This window comes from Archocentrus centrarchus, chromosome 10 (assembly GCF_007364275.1).
Source record: "Archocentrus centrarchus isolate MPI-CPG fArcCen1 chromosome 10, fArcCen1, whole genome shotgun sequence".
Classification (NCBI taxonomy): Eukaryota; Metazoa; Chordata; class Actinopteri; order Cichliformes; family Cichlidae; genus Archocentrus; species Archocentrus centrarchus.
This window is the reverse complement of record NC_044355.1, coordinates 15554471-15574155: the sequence shown is the minus strand read 5'-3', so window position 1 is coordinate 15574155 and position 19685 is coordinate 15554471. Positions and strand designations below refer to the sequence as shown.

The following is a 19685-nucleotide window of genomic DNA, read 5'->3' as shown; positions in this document are numbered from 1 at the left end:
GTTGAGTATGAGCAGAGAACAGTAAGATACACAGAGAGAAGGAAAAAGAGAGAAAGAGAGATGAAGCTGTTTGAGGACCTGCTGCTTACTTCCTCTCTCTCTCGCTCTCTCTCTCTCTCTCCTCTTTCCCACACACATTTACACACTCAATACACACACAAACGCACACACTTCATGAGCAAGACTGTAGTTCTCTCTGGGAGCAGAGCAGAGTAGCAGGGGCAGTCATCACAGACAAGAAGAAGAAGAAGAAGCGGGGAGGTGAGTGGATAGTTTCCTACATTATACTCGCTGTTTAATATGTCCTTAAATTTGAATGAACTAGGTCTGAAAACAGTGCATCCTGTACTCTCACAGCATAATCAAGCTTGAGTTAATATTTGATCCAAGTCTGCGCTGTCTTACTTGAGTGCATTTCAGCAACCAAGCAAGAATGCTAAAGAAAGGAAAGTTCAATTATAGCCATTTGAGATTTGTCAAGTATGTGACAACACCATATTTAATTAATAGCACAGTCGATACAAATTCAATTCAAGTCTCTTTTTAGGCGCTGTTGGCAGATTTTCTTTAGAGTTTACTGCATTTAAATGCAAAGACGAGGAAAAAGTAGAGAAGCAGCTTCTATGTGGGAAGTGACACAGGCATTAATAGGAACTGTCAGAGGTTTGGGGCTCTGGAGAATACAGTTGAGCCACTTCTGAGTGTGATGTGAGCATGTGAACTATGCACAAAGACAAACATACAAAGAGGTCATGTAATCAGTCCTGAATATGAGGAAGTGAGATTATTCTTTGTGTGATAATTTCTCCTTTACCTGTTCTGACACTTGTGTCATACTTTGAAGCTGTATGTTTAGCTTTACCTTTCCTGTTTTCTGTTATAAAACATTGAAAGTCATGGCCAAAAGGCAGACAGATGAGTACAGAAAGGTGACAGAGTACCTATGACTAACTTTTTCTAGCTACTTGCATTAGCGAAAAGACATAACATAACATACATGAGCGGTTCATTGCAATAAGAATAGTCATATTATCAATAAAGTCTTCCTGGACTTGCTCATAAACAAAATATAATGATTTTATCCCCCCAATTTGCTGGAGTACTGGTAAGTAAGATCTAATTAAAAATAAAAGAATTACATTTCTAATTCTATTTTTTCAAATTAGTGATTCCCAGAATCTTACATTTGGTATTTATTGATATTTAATATTGGCCACATCTAATCATTCAAGATATTTAGTGATGGGTTTTGTAATGATAACCACTTTGTTTCAAAACATCACTGCTCCTCCCTGCTCCTTCATACATTTAAAACAAGAAATGCACACTCATTAACTGGGATAAAGAAATGTTAAATGTGTATTTATTAAAGCATAGCTCAAACTGGACGGTTAACCTAACGGAGCAGCAAATGAGAAAACGTCACTAGAATAGTGAGAGGATGTGGTTTAGTGTCAAGACATGGTCACCAGGCTGTAATATGCACACAGCAGTTCAGAAGTTCCTTTTCAAAGTTTCTGTTGAGTGTAAACGTATAACAGGAAATCAGCTGATTACAGTTGTGTGCAAGTTTGGTGGTTTTTTTTGCAAAAGTCTCTATGTGTGCCCACATTACACACCGGTACTTTTTTCTGAAGGACTCTATATGGCTGTAATGGCGACATAACAAAGGTGTGGTAAGGTCAAGCATGTCATATTGAGGGCAATCAATCATTACCATGTGACCCGAACTTGCATTTGTGTGTGTGTGTGTGTGTGTGTGTGTGTGTGTGTGTGTGTGTGTGTGTGTGTGTGTGTGTGTGTGTGTGTGTGTGTGTGTGTGTGTGTGTGTGTGTGTGTCACAGCAAAGCATGCTGTTAGTGTCTATGCATATTTTATGCGTCTGATCCCCCTGTCTGTCTGTGGTCGTGTCTGTCGCAGTGTGTTTCATTTTCACGCTTCATCAGGATTCCACAGCTTTCCTCCACTAGTTAGAATACACAACAGCTTGCCTACCAAGAACCCGAGACCAAAGGACAAAAACAAAGGCAAACAGGAAGACAAATGTGGACACACACACAGACAGACACGTGCGCACATTCACAACAATGCTGACAGCTATAGATTGCTTTACAAAAGCAGAGGAAGTGAGTGAGCCAAGTACTTGATACTCAATTAAATTATATTAGGATAAATTAAAGATTTGTATGCCTGATTGCATTATGTTTCTCTGATGGATGATGTATGCAGGAGCACGAGTTACTTTCAACATCTGTAGTCCTGTTTAGCACTAGAGAAATGTTTATTGACCTGATAATAGTTGGGGGGTTGGAAGATTTCAGAATCTCACCAGCTGATCTTACATTTGTCATATTTTAACCACTTAACTGCTGTCATAATCAAACAGATATTTTACTCAGAAATACATGTAGCCACACAAAAACAAGAGATTTGATTCAGCGCACAATCTCAGGCCATTGCCATACTTCCTGAAACATAAATGAATGTATGGATGAGTTATTTCCTGAATCCATGACTAGTCAGTAGGAACCTTTCTGAAAAGGCAATTTCACCCCCTGCAATTCAGCAGGGGGTGAAATTACCTTTTGGAGTCAGTTGAGAGGGTATATTAATCTAAACATATTCAAAACACATTACATTGCATTTATCACAATAGATGTGATTACTTTGATTACCTATTGGGATGACGAGGCGCATCCGTTTATTATTAGTTTATTTCTAAATAGATGCATCTGGCGACTAAAAAAGAGGTCAGAGGATGAACACTTGGTATTTGGAGAATCTCACAATTTAGGCAGAGAGTCCCAGCTGAGAGATAAATAACCCCATTACTCATCCCAGAGCTTAGACCATGTCTGGTAAAGAGCCACTGTTCTAAGTACTTTTCTGCCTGGCTTTCATCCTTATACCCAAATTGGACTCTTTTCACAAGACCGCTTGCTGAGTAAAGAAAGGTCTGGGTGAGACAGGATGAAGCCTCTCCACCTCATTTACATCTTCCCTATGTTGAGGAGACAAGAAAGGAACCTATTGAAACTATTAACAGTTAATCACTTTATATTTCATCTCTCTTAAGTCCTCAAAATGTTAGGTGTCACCCCAATTACACAGACACACATATACCACTCCAGGGATGAACTCTTCAAGCACTGTTTTCAAACCCAAAAGCCCATGTAACCTTTTGTTGCTATCTGAAAACATTAAAAAAAAAAGTGTTCTTCTACACGAAACTTCTGAGGATAGTGCAGCCTTTATATCCTGTGGAAAACAGAGTACTCAGCAGTCATTACAAACCATTACAGTCCTCAAAATCCATTACCAAGACATATGTTTTGGGTCATGTTAGTGTGTTAGTCAAGCCCTACATGTGCATGCATGAGTGTGTGTTATTATATAGTATATACAGCTGCAGCAGCACTCACCATTGCTTTCCATTAGGGACAGCTAATGAGTGGTTTGTGAAAGAAAACAGATGGTCAGTAATAAAGTGTCTAAATTAATGATTTAAAAAAAACTTTTTTTTAAATCATTTACATACATACCAACATTGTGCTTCCCAACATTAAGGTGAATGACATTGACTGACTTTCCTTACTAACTACACAGACTAATGGTGACATATATAAATAACAAATGCATGTGGGTTATTTGCATCTTGTGCTAAATAAATCACATTTATTATGAGTGGTCAAAATTGTATAACATGATTTTTTTTTTTTATTAAAGCACAAACGTTTATGCAAAGATAAACACAGGAAACAAGCCTAGTTAAGTTCTCACACATGCACTGTGACATGGGTAGCTGGATTAATACACTGAGCTCAGAGCAAATAAGAAAAGCACACACAAAAGCACATATATACATATTCTGTATGGTATGCCCCAAAGTTGTGATAAAGTTGTGCTTGTTAAAGAAAAAAAAAATGATTGTAAGGCCTGTGTTGAATCCAAGCCAAACCAAAATGTGTGTGAGAGAGCCAAATTGGGAAAGTGAATGAAAGATTTTCATGATGAAAACAGGTGAAATGTGTGGTCTGTCTGTTGTTCTGTGAGATATGAAGGCGCTGGGGTCTTGTGCATTTAAGAACTGTACTTCATACGTTAGTGGCTGCGTTATCAGTGTTTGCTCTGGATGTAGCTCAAAGCTGAGTAAGTCATAGAAAAGTGCAGATTAGAAGACTTCAAAGATTACAGATTTGGTGCTGGTTTATGTAGGCCCAGATTTAATTAAAACATTTCTTTTCATTATGGAGTCTAATTTTCTTTCTTCTCGTCTTGATATGAAGCCATCATGCCCATCTCTCAGCATCTCTTGCTGAGATGATAAGCAAGTGGCACTGAAACAAAATTTGGCAAATGTCCCATTATCCATTACAGTGTTAGAAAACAGAGAGGCAAACATTATCCACCACCTATTGACGCAACCACATTTAATACACACACATACACTGGCTTTCCTATCTAGTAGTCGTTTTCTTCGTTCCGCCAGGCGCACATTAAAAGCTTAAGCCGACATGCCATTAGAGTTCCCAGAGTACCACTCTGTAAATCTGTAAACAAGGTCTATGTAGAAAACAAAGCATTTAAGTCATTGTTTATCATTCAAGGCTATCAACTGAAACCTCTTCATACAGTGCAAAAGTCTTGAGCCACCTCGCATTTCTTTACATGTTGCTTCCAAGGATCTGACTTTCTTGTAATTTTTTAAAGTGGTCTTAAGCAACAGTTCTTCAGGCTTTCCGAAGGTCTTTCAAAGTTTTACTTTAGACACTGGCTGCTTTTTCACTCATTTTCAGTCCAGTCCTTGTCCATTTTCAGAGCAAGTTTTTTTTTTGTTTGTTTTGTTTTTGTTGACCTGTGAATCATTCAAGCCTAAAAAAAAATCTAACTCAAGGGATGAACCAGAGCTGTCACGACACATGACAGACAGCTTAGCATAGAACCGATTATAAATTGAATCTTTAGGCACATTGTTTCTAGCAATCTGTAGCTGAATCTATGAAAAATGCCAGTTTGACTGGCATAAAAATAGTATTTTTGCACCAAGGTGATTGTTACAGTAGCTATTAGCTAGAAACTTGGCATATCTATGCATGGTGCACAGTGTGTCCCTCAGAAACTGGAGGAAACTTGACAAGTGGAGAACAAAAATTTTTGACCATTGTTCCAGAAGCGCAATTATGAGGTCAGACACTGATGTTAGAAGAGAAGGCCTCGCTCACAGCCTCCACTCTAATTCATCCCAAAGGTGTTCTGTCAGGTTGAGGTCAGGAAAGTCAAGTTCTTCCATACCAAACTCACTCATCCATGTCTTTATGCACCTTGCTTTGTGCACCGGTGCACAGTCATGTTGGAACAGGAAGGGGCCATTCCCAAACTGTTCCCACAAATTTGGGAGCATGAAATTGTCCAAAATGTCTTGGTATGCTGAAACATTAAGAGTTCCTTAGACTGGATGTCAGCGTGCAGCTGTGTGGCATGCAGGGTTGGATCCAAATGGAGGATGTGTGAAAAAGTGCTGAACTCTGTATTAAGCCTCCAGCATTAAAGCTGTTTAAAGTTCCAAAAAACATATATAATACAAAATCCCCCCAAAACAAAGTAGGACAGTCAACAAAACAAAACCCTGGATAACAAAAAGGGGAAAACTCAGAAAGAAGGTGCACACACAGCATATGGGGAACACAACAACACAACAAAGAACTGCACAAGACAGACAATATATACAGTGATCCCTCACCTATTGTGGGGGTTATGTTCCTGAGACCCCTGCGATAGGTGAAAATCCGTGAAGTAGCAGCATTATATTATATATTTATTTTATTAGATGGAGAGCTGTGATTTAGACTTGGCCTTCTCAGATTGGTTCGTCCAGTGGCTGATTCTGGCCTCATGGCACAAGCTTCTCCAATCAGCAATAAAAGCTCTGTAAAAGAATCACATGCCTTCCTGCTCTGATGTTTCCTTAATCATTATAAGGCAATTCCGTGTACACTCCCCTGTACACGTAATTGTACATATTGTGGCAAAACCCTCAAGAATGAGAAACATTTTTCCCCGAGACCGGGAAGGCCATAAATAAGAAACATATCTCCCAAAGGCCGTGAAGTTAGTCTGGCAACCACTGGTCCACCATCTGTCTGCTCTTTGTCTAATTTATTTGTCTATTATTTGCCTCAGCCACTACTTATTAATTTCCTGGAGTTTACTTTTAAGCATTTGTCATTTTAATCATTGAGTAAATAATAAACTCAATCAAAAGAAAAAAAAAAAAAATACATTTTATATTACACACACACACACACACACACACACTTTATAAACCCTTCCCACACTCCTCTAACTTTCCCACTTCAATGATGATAAATTATGTAGCTGTGCAGTACTGATGGCAATGAAGGTGGTGCAGTATCTTCATCCTCGGCTGTTACTTCTATTTCCGCTAAAGGTGTAGGCATACTGTAACTGATCTCTTTGTCCGAGTGAGGAACATTGTTATGGGGTGTTACAGAAATACCTATTACACACAGCAAAATCCTGCAATATAGTGAAAACCTCAAACAGAATTAATTTTTTTTTTTTTTTTTAAAAAAGCCACGATACAGCAAAGCCACAATAAGTGAACCGCGATATAGAGAGGGACGACTGTACACATGAGGTAACAAAAGGAGAATGGAAACATCCGGGGAACACAGGTCAACAGAATTACACTAACAAGACAAGGGCAAGCAAAACTAAACACACAGAACAGGACACTGGCAAAATAAAACAGGAAGTGACCAAAGGTAACAAACTCAGACTTGACACAACATGAGGAACCTAAAACACAGACATTCAGACTACGACACATCAACAGGACATGGAAGCAACTAAACGGGGAAGCCACAGACACCAGAAAACAAGAACGCGGGGAAGACATGAACAAGGGAAACAGACAAAGACAAAGACAGACAAAAAAAAAAAAAAAAAACCCCAAAGAGTAACAGAGTTCCAAAACAAACAGTTCAGGGGTCGACTAAGTCATAGGAACAGAACAAACAAAACACATGGAGCCAGAACAGAAACAAAAAAAAAAAAACCCCATGACAGCGCAAGACTGGAAGAAAAAGAAGGTCCAAAGCAGAATGCTGGGGATGAGGTCAAAAACAACTCAGGGGGAAACCACAAGGGAAGCAACACAGTTCAGGGGGCTGCCCAGGCCATGGGACCCGACCTAAAAACCGAGGCCTGCTGTGGAGGCGAAGCAGTTCTGGGGGCCAGCCACAGAGCACTTTTGGGGGACAGCTGCAAGACTAGCAGTGAAGGTGAAGTAACTCAGGAAGCCGGCCGCAGGCCCGTGGTGAAGACAGATGAACCCTTCGTCCCCTTCAGCGAAGCAAATAAGTTCAGGAGGCCAGCCTCCTGAGTGCCTTCATCGTTGCCACTGGCCATGAGGCCGGCCGCAGAGGCCAGCAGCAAAGACAAAGACTCCCAGGGGGCTTTGTTGGTGACAAGGAGACAATGGGACACCTCTGGTGGCTTGGAAGGAGGCCAACAAAGGAGGCGATAGGACGACTGGGGCTGCATTGCAGGAAGTGCAGCCGTCTCCTCAGATGACTGGGGCTGCGGGTGGCTAAAAAGGCTCTGGCGGTGGCTGTGGTGGTGCAGGTTGCTCAAAAGGCTCTGGTGACACTGTAGAAGCTCTGGACTGAAGGGGCACAGCTGACTACTCTGAAGGTGTGGCTGACGACTCTGAAGGCTGACCAGATGATGCAGATGGCTCAGACAGTGGACGAGGTAAAGCAGATGGCAGAGCAAAGGCAGATGGCTCAGAGAGCAGACGAGGTGTAGATGATGATGTGGGTGGGTCAGATGGCTGACCCAATGAGGCTGATGGCTCAGGTGACTCAGATGGCTGACGAGATGTAGATGACGACGCAGGTTGGAGCAGATGACAGTACAGATGTAGATGTGGATGATGCAGATAGTGCTGCGATGGCACAGGTGACTCAGGAGGCCCTAAGGATGCAGGTTACACTAGCTGCACAGGCTTTACTGGATGCCCAGACTGGAACTGGGCAGGGCTCACAGCCAACTCTGCTGACAGCTGGGGCTGCACAGGGATCACAGCTGACTCCACTGGCTGAATCCAAGGTTGGGACCTGGCTACCCTCACTTGAGGAGCAGGATTTTTTTTTACTTGCCAGCTCCAAAACACAACTCGAAATATAGTTCTCAGGCATGCAAACACTGCAAGAAAACTTATTGCACCCTAGCTCAGAAAGACAACACGAGATATGATTATAGTTCACTGATTTAGAAACTTGAGAAATGTCTCTTATCCGCCAGCTCAGAAACAGGGTGTGAAATGTCTATTTTCCTGCACAGAATGAACACACTGAGTAAAGGCAGATTTATTCACAGACGTGACAATCACAGCAAGCCCAGCGTTGACAGAGCCTGGGGAAAAAGTTGAAAAAGGAACGCCGATGTTGATGACCCTGCTCCTTCTGGGAGACCGAAGAAGCCACTGATTTCATGTCGGGCGGTGTGAGAGGCGGAGATGGACCCACGTGCAGGACTCTGGATACAAACGTAACTTAAAAGGTGTTTATTGAGTTTAACAAAAACCAAAATACAAAAGCCTTCTGGGGGTCAGACGTAGAGCTGAAGACAAAAACAAAGCGAGGTAGACAAAACACACATGCACTCCAACATGGCGGCATCATCAACACAACAACAAGCAGAGAAAACACAGGACTTAAATACACCAGGGGACAACGAGGGAAAGTGGAAACAGCAGGGAGCACAGCTGAACACAATGACACTGACAGACAGGGGGAAGCAAAACTAATTGCACTGCACAAGAAACAAGACACTACCAAAATAAAACAGGAAGTGGGACAAGGGAACAGAGACAGAGACTTGACACAGAACACAAGGAACTAGAAATAAACTGAGGACCAAAACAAAAGAACAAAAAACACTGGGCCACCGGCCCAGGACCATGACAACTGAAGCTGGAGCTACGGATGCCTCCGACAGGCCAGGAGGTGGCGTCAAGGCGGAAGAGCTGGGTGGTGTAGAGACTGTACAGGTGCTGGTCATAAAATTTGAATATCATGAAAAAGTTGATTTATTTCAGTAATTCCATTCAAAAAGTGAAACTTGTATATTATATTCATTCATTACACACAGACTGATATATTCCAAATGTTTATTTCTTTTAATTTTGATGATTATAACTGACAACAAATGAAAGCCCCAAATTCAGTATCTCAGAAAATTAGAATATTGTGAAAAGGCTAAATATTGAAGACACCTGGTGCCACACTCTAATCAGCTAATTAACTCAAAACACCTGCAAAGGCCTTTAAATGGTCTCTCAGTCTAGTTCTGTAGGATACACAATCATGAGGAAGACTGCTGACTTGACAATTGTCCAAAAGGTGACCTTTGACACCTTGCACAAGGAGGGCAAGACACAAAAGGTCATTGCTAAAGAGGCAGGCTGTTCACAGAGCTCTGTGTCCACATTAATAGAGAGGCGAAGGGAAGGAAAAGATGTGGTAGAAAAAAAGTGTACAAGCAATAGGGATAACTGCACCCTGGAGAGGACTGTGAAACAAAACCCATTCAAAAATGTGGGGGAGATTCACAAAGAGTGGACTGCAGCTGGAGTCAGTGCTTCAAGAACCACCACGCGCAGACATATGCAAGACATGGGTTTCAGCTGTCACAGTCCTTGTGTCAAGCCTCTTGCCTGGGCTAAAGACTAAAAGGACTGGACTACTACTGAGTCCTCCAAAGTTATGTTCTCCGATCAAAGGAAATTTTGCATTTCCTTTGGAAATCAAGGTCCCAGAGTCTGGAGGAAGAGAGGAGAGGCACAGAATCCACGTTGCTTGAGGTCCAGTGTAAAGTTTTCACAGTTAGTGATAGTTTGGGGTGCCATGTCATCTGCTGGTGTTGGCCCACTGTGTTTTCTGAGGTCTAAGGTCAACGCAGCCGTCTACCAGGAAGTTTTAGAGCACTTCATGCTTCCTGCTGCTGACCAACTTTACAGAGATGCAGATTTCATTTTCCAACAGGACTTGGCACCTGCACACAGTGCCAAAGTTACCAGTGCCTGGTTTAAGGATCATGGTATCCCTGTTCTTCATTGGCCAGCAAACTCACCTGACCTTAACCCCATAGAACATCTATGGGCTATTGTGAAGAGGAAGATGCAATAAGCCAGACCCAACAATTCAGAAAAGCTGAAGGCCACTATCAGAGCAACCTGGGTTCTCATAACACCTGAGCAGTGCCACAGACTGATCGACTCCATGCCACGCCGCACTGCTGCAGTAATCCAGGCAAAAGGAGTCCCAACTAAGTATTGAGTGCTGTACATGCTCATACTTTTCATGTTTTTAGTTGGCCAACATTTCTAAAAATCCCTTTTTTTGTATTGGGCTTAAGTACTATTCTAATTTTCTGAGATATTGATTTTGGGGTTTTCATTAGTTATCAGTTATAATCATCAAAATTAAAAGAAACAAACATTTTAAATATATCAGTCTGTGTGTAATGAATGAATATAATATATAAGTTTCAGTTTTTGAATGGAATTACTGAAATAAATCAACTTTTTCATGATATTCAAATTTTATGACCAGCACCTGTATATCCCAGGAAACAGGTGAAAGACTCTAGTGCGTTTAAACCCGGAGCTGGTGGTGAATAATCCCTCCTCCGTCGCCAAGAGGCCCTCTTTCTGGGGTGGGCAAAGGGTGGCAGAGAAGCTGGAGAGCAGAGGAGATGCTTGGGTCATGGGTTGCTGTGGTAATGAGGGTTGAAGGGAGGTCACAAAGTCCTTAAGCCATACTGGCAAAAAGTCCATATATTGGGGCCAGAAGTGAACTAAACTGCAGATTTTCTGTCTGCACACCTCCTTTTCCTGTATCAAATGCCAGTATCCACTGTCCATGGTAAATGAGAAGCTGAATTTGAAATTCCTCAAAACTCATGAGTGCTGCATCCACTGGGTCCATGCTGGTTGTGTTGTACTGTCAGAGTGTGGTTGTGTGGCAGGCAGGGTTGGACCCAAATACAGGATGTGTGAAATAGAGCTGAACTCTAAACAGCTTTAATGCTGGAGGCTTAATGCAAAGTTCCAAAAACATGAATAATACAAAATCCCCAAAAAATCAAGGTAGGACACAGTCCACAAAACAAAACCCTGGGTAACAAAAAAGGGGAAAACTCAGGATGAAGGTGTACATGCAGCATGCGCGGAACACGAAGTCGACGCAACAATAAACTGAACAACACAGACAATATATACACACGAGGTAACGAGAGGAGAGTGGAAACATCTGGGGAGCACAGGTCAACAGAATGACACTAATGAGACAAGGGGAAGCAAAACTAAAAACACAGGGTTCGTAAAGGTGCTGGAAATCCTTGACAATGCTTGGATTTTAATATTGTCCTTTCAAGGTTTGAAAAGTGCTTGTATTTGGATATAGTGCTTGAAAGTGCTTGAAATTTGATTAAAGAGTTTGCTTATGTAACAGAGAAAAAAAATGAGTCAAAGTCTAAAATGAAAATTGAATACTAATTCAAGATATCAGTAATATCAGACTAGTCAGAACGTTAATTTAACATATCTTAAATATAAATGCCGTCTAATTCAAAATATCTCTAATTCATTTGGAGATATCTTAAAGGGAATTTTGACTAGTCAAAATTACAGTTATAGATATCTCTAATTTAGTTTTGCCTAGTCATTATTTGCTTTCAAGATATTTAGAATTTAATTTGCACTAGTCAAAACTATATATCTTCTATCTAAAAATATATTTAATTATGGTATCATTCAAGATATCTTTAATTAGAATTATGACTAGTCAGAACAAAAAGCGAGATATCTCAAATTAACTTTATGACTAGTCCTAATTTAATTTTAGATATCTGAAATATGTGTTTTAGATAGTCAGTAATTCATTGTAGATATCTTGAACTGAAGCCTCTATTTAACTCAATGGTGAATCTGACGTCATTTCTACTAGTCAAAATATAATTAGAGATATCTTAATTTACTAATATGTCTAGTCATAAATCAATTTAGATATCTGGAATGTAAGCGTGGTGAAACGGATTTTATGTTAAAACGGCCTGCCTTATTCCAGAGAACACGTCTCCAAAGCTCTAGAGTCCAGTGGCGGAGGTGCTTTACACCACTGCATCTGACACTTTGCATTGCGTTTGTAAGGCTTGGATGCAGCTGCTCGGCCATGGAAATCCATTCCATGAAGCTCTTTATGCACTGTTCTTGAGCTAATGTGAAGGCCACATGAAATTTGGAGGTCTGTAGCGATTGATGCTACAGAAAGTTGGCAGCCTTTGTGCAAGCACCCACTGATCTCGCTCTCTCATTTTACATGGCCTACCACTTTGTGGCTGAGTTTCTGTCATTCCCAATTGTTTCCACCTGTTAAACAAGTTGGAAAACTTCACTATCTTTACTTCTGAATGTTTTTGGGAAGCACTTTTTATATCCAGTCATGCTAAAAAAAAATTAAGCTTACTTATGAGATGTCCCTGATTTAAATGATTTGCCAATCTCTGAAATATATTTTTTTAATTGATATTTTGTTCAGCATCTCAACCTTTTGGAAAATGGGTTTGTAAAATGGGAGCCATGAAATAATACAGAGTGGCATACATGTAAAATATGGTGATGCATGTATTGAATTAATTATTACTGTGCAAGGCTCATACTGAAATAACTGGCATCATACATTATACATGTAAAACATTAGGTGTCAGACATACATCAGCTGTCTAGAGTTGCACAAAAGTGAAGTCTTTATTGGTACTTCAGCATATGCAGTTTTAGATTCATTGGTTATTGTAATATGGATTAAAATGTGAAAACTACAAAACTAATTTCAACATGTTAATATGATATATTTGATTTTAAGGTGAAAGTATGGAAGTTCTCAAAGAAGAAATAACACACTCTTTGTCTTGAACAGAAAAGGCTGAATTTGCAAGCAATTAAATCCTCCTCTCTGCATGGTCCCATCAGTTCAATATATTAAAGGATCTTATCAATATAACCTGATTTACCTTCTGTTGACTAGCTGTCTGTAGCTTGATATTGCAGTGTAATAGGCATTAAAGAGTCAGTGCAAGGACTTCAAATGTACATTTAAAGTTCTTTCAACTTGTGCTATCATTAGCCTACATTCATATTCACATTCATATCATTACCCCATAATTGTTGAATGTAGCCACAGTGGCAGCTATTAGACATTACAGCCCATTGTAAACCTATAAGAGAATGAGAACAGGGTTTAAGCATGTTGTCATAGGTTGCATATGCTAAAGGGGATTTTTGTAGACATTTTCCATCAATCTGAGCCATTCTGTCTGTTAATACTTGTTTATTATTTTTAGCAGATATATTTTTGTTTTTCTTGATTTTTTTTTCCCAGTTGAGGGTATTCTGTGATTCCGCATAGCCAATAATATTGAAAATATTTTTGAATTGTATTTCATAATTGAATGTCCTGTGTATCTGTAACTGACGCAAATACTGTATCACTTATTAACTGTATTTCCTGTCTTTGCCCACTAGGTGACACTATGGCCATAGAAAATGGTGCTGAAGCCAGAAAGATGCCATGAACTACTGTTAATCAGCCATGCAGACATAAAGCTGTTCAACAGCCTGCCAACAGCCCAATTTTTTTTTCCCCATCATTAATATGAATGGGAAGACTGTTCTTATCAAGTCACATGACTGTTTTTAGGTTTTCAACAACAGGAAAGAGTTACTAGCTAACTGTAAATACTAGGAGAGCTGAACAAGGGAATTACATGCAGGAGGCCAAGATCTTAAGTGGCACTTAATCAGTGAGAGCCCTTGAAAACTCAGTTTTTCAAAAAGCAACCACCTTTCATCTGATTAAAAACTAACACAAAAACAGGACAATGGTTCACATAAAGCAGCAGCCATGATGTCATCTGATTGACTCCAGTGAAGCAACAGCAATAATGTTGTCAAAAGTAATGCTGGGCTTTATCTTGACCCTTCTCATCCTCATGACTGTCGGTGGTAATGTGCTGGTGTGCCTGGCTGTCTGCGCCTCTCGACGCCTCCGCTGCCTCACTAACTGTTTCATTGTGTCGCTGGCTGTGACAGACCTGCTGCTCGGCCTCTTGGTCCTCCCTTTCTCTGCTCTCCTACAGCTCAATGATGAGTGGCCACTTGGCGCTGTCTTCTGCAACTTCTACATCTCCATGGATGTTATGTTATGTACTGCCTCCATTCTCACCCTCCTGGCCATCAGTGTTGATCGCTACCTGGCAGTGACCATGCCTCTGAGATACACATCTCTGGTGTTGCCGTGGAGAGTTGCTGTAGCCATGGTGAGTGTCTGGACAGTGTCTTTGGCCGTCTCTTTCTTGCCCATCCAAATGGGATGGAACACAGTTAATGGGACAGTGCAAAACCATGGGCCTTGGGCTTCAGAGGGGAAATGTCGTTTTGAGCTGAACAGACCATATGTACTTACTGACTCTCTTCTCACCTTCTACCTGCCTCTGGTGACTATGTGCTGGACCTACCTCAAAATACTTCGCATTGCACGGGCACAGGCCAAGCGCATTATCAGTGCCCGACCCACTTGCATCACCAGTTACAACAGCAGGAGCAATTCTTCCTCCACAACTACTGTGGTTTCCAGCATTACAGCAGTGGCACTGCGAGAGCACAAAGCCACAGTGACACTGGCAGGAGTGATAGGGGCTTTTGTGGTGTGTTGGTTACCTTATTTCATCCTATTCACAGTGCTGGGCCTAAAGGAGCATCCAGACCCTAGCACAGTGCCAGAATATTCAATTGTGCTGTGGCTGGGCTATGCCAACTCAGCCCTAAACCCAATCCTCTATGGAGCCCTCAACAGGGACTTCAGGTCAGCTTACACCCATCTACTGAGATGCCGATGTCCTAAGTACAGCGGGTGGAGGAGCCAGCAGCCATCCCCCTTTGCAACATCAGGTAAAGCTGGTTCAGTAGGAGAGAGTTCCAGAATCTGGAGGCCACTGTTGCAAAAGCTCTGTCTCCTTTAGTTCTCAGCCTTGTATGATGCACAACCAAAAAGCCCTGGTCTCATGGCCTGCTGGGGATGTATGGATATAAAAGTTCTCTGATGTACACTGGTGTTTGTTCATGCACAGCTCTAAAAGTCAAAACCAGAATCTTAAAGTGGACTGTGGAGTTAGCAGGGAGCCAGTGCAACCGATTTAGCAATGGTGACGTGTGTGCTTAGAAGACTTAATCAGAAGCCATGCAGTGGTGTTTTAACAACCTGCAGATGTTCCAAAGAAGCTTTCTTAAGACAAGAAAACAATGAATTACAATAATTGAGAGCCATGAATAACAATTTCCAATTCAGTCAGTAACCCGATTTGGCAGTATTAATTAATATTTATTAAGTAATAAAAGTAAGAGTGAACCAGAGATTAGCAAAGTGAAGACTGACTCCAAAGTTACCCCAAGGTTCCTGATAGAAAATTTATCATATATGACCGGGGGATTTAGAGTGTCCATTACCTTAGGCATAAACCTCTCAGGGGCACAAACAAGAACTTGTTTTTTCTTCATTAATTTGGAAAAAATGGTCAGCCATTCAACTTTTAATAGAGTCTAAGCACTTGTGCAAGAAACATCTTGGGGCTTAAAAGTGATATATCACTGAATTTCATCTCTGAAGCAGTTAGGAAATAACCTTAAAAGTGCTTAAAATGTGCTGAAGTGGGTGCAGATATAACAGAAACAGTAATGGCCCCAAAACATAACCTTGTGGCACATCGTAGGCAAGAGAACTGAAAGCGAACCTGAACTTAGAAGCAGCCACAGACAAGGATCATTAAGGCAGATATGAAGAGAACCATTCCAAAGCAGAACCAGATACAACAACCCAGAATCTCAGCCTATCGAGCACAATGTGATGATCAGCAGTATAGAAGCAGAGGTCGGGTCCAGCATCAGCAAAACAGAACATTCTCCTGCATGACTTTTCATCAAGATGTCTGTGAGGACTCTAAAAAGAGCTGTTTCCATTGGAATGAGTTCTACAAAAGCCAGCTTGAAAATGATCAGGAATGCTGTATTTGTCTAAAACAGCTGTAAACTGCTTAGCCACAACGTTTTCTAAAATCTTAGCAATGAACGGTAATTTTGAGATTGAGCTGTAACTGCTAAGAAGGGTCCTGCTTGTTTTTTTTGTTTTTTTTAAGTGGGTGAATAACAGCATTCTTAATATAAGCAGGGAATTGTCTAGACACCAGTGAACCGCTGATTATGGTGAGGACACCAGGACCAATACATTGAAAGACATTTTTGAACAAAGATGCAGGTAAAATGTCAAGAGAGCAGGAGGATGCTTTCATTGATTCAACTAATTTAACCAGTTCAAGTAAAGAAACAGGTTAAAAAAAAAATTCTAAACTAACAGGCTGAGCTGTGGTAGGAAAAGAAAACGAAGATGCTGAAGGCAAAATATTATTTCTCACATTACTGTGGGGTTTGTTCTGCAAAGAAAGTGAGAAAATGTTTACATTCAATATTTGAAATAATTGGGATAGCAGGTGGAGCAGGAGTAACAATATCACTAATAGTGTCAAATAAGACCCTAGGCCTACCTCTGCTCTTTGAAACCAGGTTTGAAAAACAGGCAGCCCTCTCATCTCTTAATGAAGTGTTAAAAGAAACTTAAAGGTCCACATTCATCTCCTTTAAATGAAGGAGATGAACACGTAAACAAGTTGATCTCCACTAGCGCTCAACTTTTCAACAAGAATGATTTAAACAGCGAACACTATCATTTATCCAAGCAGAAGAGTTTGAAACAGAAGCTAATCTTATTTTAACAGGACATACTTTATCTAAAATGGAAAAGCAATGAACATTTAAAAGAGCCATTAAGAGATTAACATAAGAAGATAAGGATAAGGGGATAAGAACAAACTGAAAGCATCATAAAATGTACCAACAGAAAAACATTAAACAGGGCAAACATGTGACAGAGGTGCATGAGAAAAAAAAAAAAACAAGTTAAAAAGAATACCGTGATGATCAGAAATAAAAATGGTCTTGGAACAAATGCAATCAATATTTAAACCCAAAGTAAAAACAAGGTCCAGTGTGTGCCTTTTGGTATATGTGGGGCCAGGCACACAATATTGATAAAAGCTCAGGCAAAGAGGTCAGAATCATTATCAGTGTGTATGTTGACATCCCCATCTATAGCGAATCTGGACAACTTCATAGAGGAGGATAAAAACTGAATTCTTTTAAGAACAAGCTCTTTGGGCAAGGCAGATAGCCACAGCACAATAAAAATTCCTTATTCCTGACTTTGGTCAGCTGTAAGTCAAAAAATGTCCACCATTCACTGAACAACACGAGAACCGATTTCCAAACTCTGCAGCAAGACCTCCACTTTGTCAGAGGCTAATGAAAAAGTAACCATCACCAATAAGGAATAATCGAGTTTGAAGAGTGACAAATATCTGAGTCATGCTACCAGGTTTCAACAAGAAATCCAGTTTTTTGGAGAGTATAAAATTGGAGAGTTTGAGTCAGCTGGCATTGCAGTAAAGTGGTTAGCACTCACAGCAAGATGGTTTCTGGTGATCAGGTGGGACCAGTTCTGTGTGGAGTTTGCATGTCCCCCCCGTATCTGTGTGTTTCCTCCGGGTATTCCAGCTTCATCACTGTCCAAAGACATGCATGCCGGATTAATCGTTTATTCTAAATTGGCCATGGATGTGAGGTAGATAATGTATTTAAAGTGAGAGAATAAAACCTTCTAGTCTAAAGTCAGTAAGACTACAAAGGCAGTATATAAATATTCCATGTTTGGTTTCAGACCCTGTTTTGTATAAGACAACAAAACATTATAGTGTCAATACATTTTACAATATATTCTTACTCCCGGTCTTTCCATTTTAATTTTTCATTTCCTTCTCCACATCTCAGCCAGAGACCAGCTTACAGAGGTAACGCTGTTGTGTGGCCACACCCCTGCCACCTGCAGGGCAGGTCTAACAGATCAAAACGTCATGCTTCAAGAAATGAACAGCAGGACAGCCACAACATCTATCCAATTTGCAAATGGCACTGCTACCACAGATGTCAGTGGTGATGAAAGGTAAATTATTATTCAGCCTATTGTTGTATTATGCTTCATGAACATGAATACAGAATGTTGCAGATGAGTTTATGTCAGCAATGGTGTTATTGCCTGAACAGTCATGACTCAAACCTCATCATATATAAGCCAAGTACTTTAAAAAAAAAAAAAAAAAAAAAATCATACTTTGCATCCCGACTGGGGTGACAATGCTGCAACACAACATTCAGTCATAATGAGATGAAAATGATGCTGTGAAAAAGAAACCTTGGCTCTATATGATATCCTGCCTTCGGTGTGTCATTGCACTAAATCATATGATCTGTTTCTGTCATACTCTGAAAAACAAAATCTACTCAGTCATACAAACACACAAATATGTCTTTCTTCATTGTTTTCAGTCAGCCCAGGTTGTGCTGAGCCTGTGCTGGTGAGGTGGATGCTGTGGTTACAAAACAAACTAGAACAGGGATCCATCAGCTTGTTGATTAAAGGGCAACACACAGAAAAAGATGGACAAAGATGTATACCCCCTCTATTTGGAAGCCTCCAACGTCACAGTAGAAACAGCCATAGTACACCATGTAAGTAGATATATATTCTGACATCCCTATAGCTCCTACGGACCATGTCCAGCCAAGAACAACTGAACTGTAATGCACAGATCCTTGCTGTGCCACAGCACATCGGGCCATATTGCAATATATTTATTGGGCTGAGAAATCTGCTTTCAGAACAAAGGAGTTTCATGATGCAGTTTCACATCCTGCTCTCATTTCTTTGTTTGCATTTTGTAACTGGCATTGACTAACTCGCTCATTTTATGTGCATGTTTTCTAAGTATGCCTTAGTTAAAGCAACAAAGAATAAAATGTGAACCCATACTGTAGCCACACACACACACACACACACACACACACACAGGCCATCAAATCTACATTAAAGCACATAATTATTCAAGTATGTTTATGTGTGCATTAATAGCGTCCCCAGATTTGCCATCCAGTAATTACTTTAACCAGATACTAGTAGTTCAACGTAAAACAATCCTCCCTAACATTTGCCATGTCAGTCAACATAAGCTCGATCTTAAGTGAATACATAGATATATGATTTCTTATATTTGATATATTCAGATATGGGTGAAAACAAGCTAAAAATGTAGTCGTGCTAAAAGGGAGCAGCACTCAGAGAGAAAGCTAATGTCTTACACACATTCTTGCAGACATTCGGTTAGTGGATGTCTTTTGTAACATGTGAGGCAGGTTTAACTGTTAAGTAAAAGTAAATGTTAATATTGTCTCTTTTTATTTTACTGCAGAAATTTGGATTAAAACTTTTTAATTTGTGAATTTAATGTCGTGATTTTGTGTCAGTTGTATGAACTGTACATTAATACTGCAGTATTCTTTTGTGCATACAGCTGTTCCCTCCACAGCATCGGTTCTACCTCCTGAAATTTTTATGTGTAGCCCTGTATGTATATAAACGTTATCAACGGTGAGTGACCAG

The 19685-nt window shown here is 40.4% G+C and overlaps 1 protein-coding gene across 1 annotated transcript; it reads left to right on the top strand.

Moving 5' to 3' along the window:
• The first annotated feature begins 205 nt into the window (after positions 1-205).
• On the top strand, positions 206-18876 carry hrh2a (histamine receptor H2a). The gene is made up of 4 exons (XM_030740001.1): positions 206-261; positions 13610-15034; positions 18020-18191; positions 18575-18876. Exons 2-4 carry the CDS (start codon positions 14029-14031, stop codon positions 18591-18593), a joined length of 1197 nt encoding a protein of 398 aa, XP_030595861.1. The 5' UTR covers positions 206-261; positions 13610-14028; the 3' UTR covers positions 18594-18876.
• The last annotated feature ends 809 nt before the right edge of the window (positions 18877-19685 follow it).

What these genes read in the sequence shown, in the direction of transcription:
- hrh2a (XM_030740001.1), top strand. Translation starts at nt 14,029, where the DNA reads ATGTTGTCAAAAGTAATGCTGGGCTTTATCTTGACCCTTCTCATCCTC. An exon ending in ATCCCCCTTTGCAACATCAG is followed by an intron (nt 15,035 to 18,019) that starts GTAAAGCTGGTT and finishes TCCACATCTCAG; the next exon opens with CCAGAGACCAGCTTACAGAG.